This window comes from Sorex araneus, chromosome 1 (assembly GCF_027595985.1).
Source record: "Sorex araneus isolate mSorAra2 chromosome 1, mSorAra2.pri, whole genome shotgun sequence".
Taxonomy (NCBI): Eukaryota; Metazoa; Chordata; class Mammalia; order Eulipotyphla; family Soricidae; genus Sorex; species Sorex araneus.
Genome location: NC_073302.1, coordinates 9647382 through 9656748, shown reverse-complemented (window position 1 = coordinate 9656748; position 9367 = coordinate 9647382). Strand labels below are relative to the sequence as shown.

Sequence of the window (9367 nt, the reverse complement as noted above, 5' to 3'; positions counted from 1 at the left end):
TGAATGATGTAATTTTGCATATTCAGATAACATATCTATTGTCCCCAGATTTTAAAATGGATTAATGCTGCTTTTTTGTGCTCTGTAGAGATTTTATAAATAAAATTGGATATAAACTATGCACAAAACAGTAACAACAAGTCTTATAATGGAAATGTTACTGGTGCCTCCTCGAGCAAATAATGAGCATGGGATGACAGTGATACAGTGATATAAATCCCTTGGAATGATGTGTGCATAGTGTCTATAAAGGATCAATATCTGCCACTATTATTAATGTTAATATTAATTTTTGGTAAAAAAAATACTGCCTCGATATATCTGACCAGGGAAGATCCAACAATTTTCAGGGTAGTAATTCTCTCCCAATGTAGTTTCACGTAATATTAAAGGTAAGTGTTGAAATTTATCTCCTGATGTTCATGTATTTTGCTTTGTTTTACTATGTGACACATCCCGCTATGCGTGGGCTTACTCCAGGCAGTGTTCAGAGAGCCATCTGAGGTACTGGTATTGAACATCAGTATGATGCACATGCTACCGCTCTGGATGTCCATATCTTTATGTTGTCACTGTCATGTCCCTGCCATCCTGTTGCTCGTGTATTTGCTCGAGTGGGAGCCGGTAACGTCTCCATTGTGAGAAATGTTGTAACTGGTTTTGGAATATGGAATATTGTGCAGGGGGAGACTCTCAATAGCTTGCCAGGCGTTCCGAGAGGCATGGAGGAATCTAACCCTGGTGGGCCACATGCTAAGGAAACACCATACCCGCTGTGCTATCGCTCCATCCCACCTTTACGTTATCATAGTAAATTACTAATATTTCCAGGCATGACACAAGGTAAATGCTCATTCAACACTGAGACCGTGTTATTCCTAGAGAGCTTTATGTAGTACATGGGACACAAAGATATAGTTTGATGCTTTTTTTTTCTGAGAAAAAGAAAATTTTCCTCCTGTTCAAAAAGGAAATCTGTTAGTCATAGTGAAGTGATATATCAATGGCATCTGAATGGTACAGGCTCTGGTTTTTGCATCCTCTGGTTTGAGAAATAGACAGGAGACTTGTTTCTATGTAACACTTTCATATAAATATGGCATTATTGTAAGGTTATGGCTATAAAAGTTATAGAGTTTTCTCTCCATTTCATTCCCAGCGGAATCATGAGCAGCATGAAAAGAGGTAATAGGACCACTGTGTCTGAATTTCTGCTTCTGGGACTCCCTATACCTCCAGAACATCAGGGTTTGTTCTTCACCTTATTCCTGGTTATGTACCTGGCCACGGTGCTGGGGAACCTGCTCATCATCCTGCTCATCCGGATGGACTCTCGTCTCCACACCCCCATGTACTTCTTCCTCAGCAACTTGGCTCTCACTGACATATGCTTCTCATCTGTTACTGTGCCCAAAATGTTGATGGACATGCAGAGCATTCATAAGTCCATCCCCTATGCAGGGTGCGTGTCACAGATGTATTTTTACATATGGTTTGCTTGTGTTGACATCTTTCTTCTTACATTGATGGCCTATGACAGGTATGTGGCCATTTGTCACCCACTTCACTATGCCACTATCATGAGGCAAGAGAAATGTGTCTCATTAGTTTCTGCATCCTGGATCTACTGTTCTCTCCACTCTCTGTTGCACACCCTCCTCTTCCTTCGAGTGTCCTTTTGTGATGACATTACCATCCCCCACTTCTTCTGTGAACTCCCGGTTCTCTTGAAGATGAGCTGTTCAGATGTCTCAGTTAATGAATGGCTTATCTTCATTGAGACTGGAGTAATTGTTTTCCTGCCTTTTGCCTCTATTGTGGGCTCTTATATTTGGATATGGGCCTCTGTGCTGAAGGATCCTTCTGTTAAAAGATTCTTCAAAGTCCTTTCTACCTGTGGTTCCCATCTCCTTGTTGTGTCTTTATTCTATGGTACAATTTTAGAAGTATACTTTTTCTCCTCATCATCCATCTCCAGTAATAAAGACATAGCTGCTTCTGTGATGTATATGATAGTCACCCCCATGCTGAACCCTTTCATCTATAGCCTGAGAAACAGAGATATAAAACAGGCCCTAAAATTATTTGTTAACAGAATGAAGTCTTGTAGCTCCAATAACTTAATATGAATGTGTTTTCAAATATACAGCCATATAAACATGAAAGCTATTATACATGGAATCTCTGGCTTCTGAGTGTTCTGATGAAACTGTCTTCTCCCACATGTCAGAGTGTTTGGAATTCTCACGTCACATTCTTCTGACATTTCTCAGACAGATTTCACTGACTGGGGGGATTTTCATACCAATGATTAACGTTCATGGGGCCGTTTTTCAGCTTGTTGAGTTTAGGAATGGGAAAGAGTTAAAGATGATAACTGGCAGGAATGAAAAAGAAGTTACTTTAAACTTTATAAAATGTGTTGTGCTAGTCTTGGAATATTAGTGGTGTAAAGTATGAGAGGTCCAGGAATACATTCACTCATGGGTGAGGCTCCACCTGAGCGTGTGGAGAGCTGCCTGAGCTGCTGAAGCTTGGTGCTTTGGGCTCCTTTGAGATTCATATGGAACAATAAGCCCCACGAATTAAAAAAACAATAAGCCCTCACGAATAGCTAAAGCAATTCTTGGGGAAAAGAAAATGGGAGGAATCAACCTCCCCAACTTCCAACTCTACTACAAATCTGTAGTCATTAAAACAGCTTGGTACTGGAACAAAGGCAGAGCAGCAGACCAATGGAACAGGGTTGAATACTCTGACACATCCCCCAAAGTATATGACCATCTAATCTTTGATAAGGGAGCAAAAAATGCAAAGTGGAGCAAGGAAAGCATGTTTAACAGATTTTGCTGGCAAAACTGGACAGCTACATGCCAAAAAATGTGCTTAGACCTCCACCGATCACCATGTACAAAAGTCAGATCAAAATGGATTAAAGACCTCAACATCAGACCAGAATCCCTAAGGTACATTAAAGACAAGGTCGTCAACACCCTCCACTACATTGGAGTCAAAGGTATCTTCAAAGCTGACAAGCCACTGGCCAAGCAGGTCAAAACGGAGATAAATAAATGGAACTATCTCATACTACGAAGCTTCTGCACCTCAAGAGAAACAGTGACCAAAGTACAAAGACAATCTACAGAATGGGAAAGGATATTTATGCAGTACCCATCCGATAAAGAGTTGATAACAAGGATATACAATGTTGAACAAGGAATACAAGGTTGAACTCCACAAGAAGAAAACTGCCAACCCAATCAAAAATGAGGTGATGAAATGAACAGAAACTTTCCTAAAGAAGAAATCCGAATGGCTCAGAGGCACATGAGAAAATGTTCCACATCACTAATCATCAGGGAAATGCAGATCAAAACAACCATGAGATATCATCTCACACCACAGAGACTGGCCCACATCCCAAAAAACAAAAACAACCGTTGTTGGCGTGGATGTGGGGAAAAAGGGACTCTTCTTAACTGCTGGTGGGAATGCCGACTGGTTCAGCCCTTTTGGAAAACAATATGGACAATTCTCAAAAAATTACATATTAAGCTTCCATTTGACCCAGCGATACCACTCCTGGGAATATATCCCAGAGAGGCAAAAAGGCATAGTAGAGATGGCATATGTATTTCTATATTCATTGCAGCACTGTTTACAATAGCCAGAATCTGGAAAAAACCAGAGTGCCCCAAACAGATGACTGGTTAAAGAAACTCTGGTACATCTACACAATGGAATACTATGTAGCTGTCAGAAAACATGAAATCATGAAATTTGCATATAAATGGATCAACATAGAAATTATCATGTTGAGTGAAATGAGTCAGAAAGAAAGAGACAGACATAGAAAGATTGCACTCATATGTGGAATATAATGTAACTGAGCAGTACAAGTTGGCAATGATGCAACTTCTGGCAGATATCTCTCTGGACTTAGTTACTAAAATACTAAAATACAGAAATCCAAAACCGAGAGACCGCTATATCTTATCACTCAACCTCATACCTCTTCATCCTCAGCAATGGAAAACAAATTATCTAATGCTTCCTTTTCAGCAGGTCTGACTTTATGGGAGAGACTCTCCAAACAATAATAGTGAGTTTTGTTGAAATATTGAATGCAATCAAAGTGAAAGTTAAGTGAAATTTATTAGTTACACAGGCGGGGGGGTTAAGGGTGGGGGGCTTTTGGCGTGGAGGTGTTAGGGGTGTGGGGGTGCGGGGTGGAGCTATACTGGGATTCTTGGTGGTGGAATATGTGCACTGGTGAAGGGATGGTATTCGAGCATTGTATAACTGAGATTTAAACCTGAAAACTTTGTAACTTTCCACATGGTGACTCAGTTAAAAAATTAAAATAAAAAAACAAAAAAACAACAAAAAAAAAGTTGTAATGTTGATATTCTGACACCTACCCTCCCCAACCTGACTGACCTTATCTCCACCATTGTCCATTTTACCAACTACCTCCAAGCTTGTGTTTTTAGCAGGGACATCATAATATTTTACATTTTTTATTATAACCAAATGGCTAAAGGAATTATCAAAAATATTTCAGTAAAAGAAAATTTTTGAAACTATTTTTATCTTACCACTAGAGTTGTAAAGTACTTTTCTGAGGATGTACTAAGCTGTTGTTAGTTGAGCCTTTTGTGTTATTGTTTTCGTTTGTTGAATTTAGTTTTCTTCTGTGTTACTTTCCTATATAATTTGTTGTGCTCCTACTGGAATTTCAGTATTGTGGAACTTGGACTATATTATATTTGGCATACATAACCAGACACTACAGAAACTTCAGGGTCTATAGAACTGGGGTGATGAGTTGGCACGGAGTTTTTAGAGTCTGTAGGATCTTAGTCTTCTGTAGAAGGATCTATAGAACTATGGTCTTCAGGATTTGTAGAACTCAGTCTGTATCTGTAACTTCAGTCAGGACCTGTAGAAGTTCTGTAATTTCATGATATATGAAACTGGGCTGATGGGTTGACACAGAGTTTTCAGATTTTCCAGTTTTTGAAATCCAGGAGACTGGGTATGTCCTTGAATTTTGGTGGTTTTGCTTGCATCTCCTCAGAGATTTAGTTCACGAATCTGAAGAGCAGGGTCAGTAGGTGAGTCCTCATGGCAGCAGCTAGGGGAGGGGGCGGGTGGCTTCTGGAGCTTCAGGAAGTGTGAAAGGGTTGGGGAGACTGTCTGCCCCCACTCTGAGAAGACCCCAGAGTTCTCAGTCTGAACACTAGAATACCTGGAATGTTCATGGTTTGGTGTTTCTGTAGAGATTGTTAGTAAAGTTAAGGACTGGACCGATAGCATAGTGGACAGGGCATTTGCCTTGCACGTGGCCGACCCAACTTGGATTCCTCTGTCCCTCTCAGAGAGCTCAACAATCTATGGAGAGTGTCCTGCCCTCGGGGCAGATCCTGACAAACTACCCATGGTGTATTTGATATGCCAAAAACAATAACAACAAGTCTCATGATGGCGACATTACTGGCGCCCACTTGAGCAAATCGATGAGTAATGGGACGACAGTGCTATTATTGAAGCTATAGAGCTGGGCCATTGGTGTGGTGGCCCCAGTGTGTTGTGGGTGTGTCTAACAGGGCTTTGGCAGGGAAGGAAGTTGGCCTACCCCACTCCTGAGAGAATCCCAGAGTTTTTAATGGTGATACCAGTTGAATTTTAGCAGCTTGGACTGTATCTCCTCAGAGATTTAATTCATGAATCTGAAGAGTGGACATGGTGGTGACAGTAGAAGGTGTGTGTGTGTGGGGGGGTGACTCCTTAGGGATTTTTAATTACATCTAAATTCCATTACTTATGATGATTATAATCATGTTTTCTATGTCCTCCTGATTCAATCTTTAAAGGTTTTATGTCTCTAAGAATTCATGTCTTCTAGGATCTGCAAATTTCTGACCTAAAGTTGTTTATAGTGGCCTCTTATGATCTTTGATCTGTTGAAGTTTCTGTTGTAATTATTACTCTTTCAACTATGACTCAGTTCATTGAGGTTTTATAGCTTTTTTATTCATACATCTAGCTAAGAATCTATAAATATTGTTTACTACTTTGAAGAATACCTCCTGATATTATTTTCCCTTTGAATTGTTTCCTTGAGTTCTGCATCACATATTGACTCTCTAATTTTATAAATTTTTATTCCACTTACATTAGGATAATTTCTTATGCTTTCTTGAGACTCTTAAACTGTGAGGTGAATTTATTTATATGTTTTGTTTCCTGATGTAAGATTGCATTGTTATGAACTTCCCCCTGGGTATTGCTTTTTCTGAGTACCATAGGTTCTAATAGCTGGTTTCTTTATTCTCATTAATTTCAAAAACTTTTCATGGATTCTTTGATGTTCTCTTTGACTAATAGTTATTTTACATTATATTGTCCCATTTTCAAATGCAGAATCTTTCATAACTGCAGTTATTTCTGTGGTTATTTTTTTAAATCTACCAAATTGTAGATACTTTATTAAAAAATGGAATAATAAATTTCCATTTGTGGAAATGATAACAAATGATAATAAATGGAATGATTTCATTAAATGATAAATCATAAATGAAATGAATGATAAACAGACAAAAAAAAACAAGAACTGGGAAGAGGAAAGATTTCCCCAAGTTTACATAAGCATGTGGAAAAATCTTCTAATTCTATTGACTATAGGTACTATTCAAGGAAATTTTATTCTGCACTATTTAAAGATGAAGAAATTGAGCTCCTCCTCAATTCCCATTTCCAGTTAAAGGACAGAGTACAAGGATAGAGCTGTGGTAACATACACCTTCAACAATGCTTCCATATTTTTTTTACAGTGTTACAGTGCTAAAGTTTCTTTTTTTAAAAAAAAAACTTTTTATTAAATCACCATGTGGAAAGTTACAAAGTTCTCAGGTTTATGTCTCAGTTATACAATATTCAAACACCCATCCCTTCACCAGTGCCCATATTCCACCACCAAAAACCCCAGTATACCCCCCGCCCCCACCCCTACCCCCTACTGTATAACTAATGAATTTCACTTCATTTTCTCTTTACCTTGACTACATTCCATAATTCAACACAAAACTCACTATAGTTGTTGGAGTTTCCACACAAGAGAGACAGACCTACTACCAAGGAAGCATTTGATAATTAGTTTTCCATTGCTGGAAATGAAGAGATATGTAGCCCCACTGCTACAAGTACATAACTCTCTCTTTTTTTTCTTTTTTCCTTTTCCCTTTTTTATCCCCCTCACCCCCCTTCCCGCGCCTCATAGTATGGTGTATGCCACGCCGCATAGGCAGCGTGGGGCTTTTGCTTAGTTCACAGTCCAGAGAGGTGACTGCTACATTAATAACCTTCAATATTTCAACAAAAACTTACTGTTATTATTTGGAGTTTCCCCCCAAGTCAGACCTGTTCAAAAGGAACCGTTTCACATTGCTGACAATTATAAATGTTAAGTCGCGCGGATGCGGCAGTGTCTGCATGGTTTTGGATTTCTGTATAAAGTCCAGGGAAAATTCTGCCAGAAATTGCATATCCCAGCTCACAGTCCTAGTGCATTGCTGTAAGAAGTCTCTGGAATCAAAGTCTTTAGGCGCAGAGGGTCCGCTTCATGCTCAGCGGCTCCGGATTTATCTGGGCCGAGGGCGTGCCGGTTACGCCCCTTCCCATGAGTTCCTGGGAGCCCCAAAAGTAAAAACCGAATACCTCTGGGTTTGGAGTCTCGGAAGATGGCGCCTGCCACGTGGGTGCCGCCAACCCGCCGTTTTCCGTGCAGGAAGACAGGGTGGGGAGGAAAAAAATCCACCCCCTGGCAGCACAGAGTTGTAGCCCAGTTCGCAGTCCCAGTGCATTGCTGTTAGATGCTGCGCTGGATATCCAATCTCTGGAATCTAAGTCTTTAGGCACAGAGGGTCCCTCTGTGGTTATTTTTGTAGTTAATTTCTAGTTTCATGTCACTGTGGTCTGAAAATATGCCTGATATGGTGAATATTTTTGTGACTTTATGAGTGCTTGAATTGTGCCCCAATAGGCACTCTATCCTGGAAAATGTTTTATGTTTACTAAAGGATATATATTCCATTTTTAGGGGGATGGAAATTCTATATATGGCTATGAATCATTTTTCCGTCCCAGTTCCCCATTTTTGGCTCATATTTCCTTCCTGATTTTCTATCTGGTTGGTTTGTCCAGTGAAAAGAGTGGTTTGTTGTGGTTTCCCACTTATTTGATTTGTTTTTTAACTTTGTTTCTTTATATCCCACATATGAATAAAAGCATGTGCTAATTGTCCTTCTCAGTTTGACTTATTTCACTTAGCGTAAAACCCTCTCAGTCTTCCATGTTTTCCCAGATGCAAGATTTTATTTTTTAAATATTCTATGCAGTACTGCATTGAGTATAAATATCACACTTAAAAATTAATTTCTTTTATTGACTCACTGTGAGAGTCACAGTTACAGAGCTGTTTATGGTCAGACTTCAGTGATATAATGCTCCAACACCCATCCTTTCACCAGTATACATTTCCCACCACCAATGTCCCCAGTTTCCCTCCTGCCATCACCCCCCCACCTCTCTGTGGCAGGCACTTTCCTTCACTCTCTTTCTCTGTATCTCTCTCTCTTTTTCTCTCTCTTTCTTCTCTTAGGCATTATAGTATGCAATATGGATACTGAGAGGTTATTATGTTCATTCCTTTACCTATTTTCAGCACAGTATTCTTATCCAGAGTGATTATTTTTAACTATCCTTGTCATAGTTGTCCCTTCTTTATCCCAACTGCCTTCTTCCCCAGCACTTGAGGCAGGCTTTCAGCTGTGGACCACTTCACCTGGCCCTTGTTTCTACTGTCCTTGGGTATTAGTCTTATATTTTGGTTGGTTTTCTTTATATCCCACACTAGCACAATTATTCTGTCTGTCAATACCACACTTTATTTAATACTCATCAGTATATGGACACTGGTTGATTTCAGGTCTTGACGTAGGGGTGTGTGTGTGTGTGTGTGTGTGTGTGTGTGTGTATGTGTGTGCGTGTGAATGCATGTGCATGTGTGTGTTGTGTGTAGCAACACTTGGAATTTTTTCAAACAATTCACTAAGTTATATGATAAAATACAAATCTGGGTTTAGATGTCTCTGCACCTTTGACTATTAAATGGAATTAGAACCATCATGCCAAGTAAAGTCAATCAGGAAAAGAAAATTGCAAAATTACCTCTCTTATATGTGGAATGTAAAGATTCACAGAAAGTAAATAACAAATAACTGGTAGTAATAGACCTTGAGAAGAGACCTATAAGAATTGATCTTACCAAGGGCTGGGGTGGGTGTCTGTGGGAGGGGATTCTGAC

The 9367-nt window shown here is 39.6% G+C and overlaps 1 protein-coding gene across 1 annotated transcript; it reads left to right on the top strand.

The window, feature by feature from the left end:
* Positions 1 to 1166: 1166 nt before the first annotated feature.
* Positions 1167 to 5925, top strand: LOC129400973 (olfactory receptor 1J4-like). Its single transcript, XM_055124183.1, has 2 exons — positions 1167 to 2101; positions 5877 to 5925. Exons 1-2 carry the CDS (start codon positions 1167 to 1169, stop codon positions 5923 to 5925), a joined length of 984 nt encoding a protein of 327 aa, XP_054980158.1.
* Positions 5926 to 9367: the final 3442 nt, after the last annotated feature.

Coding starts and splice junctions, on each gene's coding strand:
- LOC129400973 (XM_055124183.1), top strand. CDS start 1,167: ATGAGCAGCATGAAAAGAGGTAATAGGACCACTGTGTCTGAATTTCTG. Junction 2,102..5,876: donor TTATTTGTTAACAGAATGAA/GTCTTGTAGCTC, acceptor CAATCTTTAAAG/GTTTTATGTCTCTAAGAATT.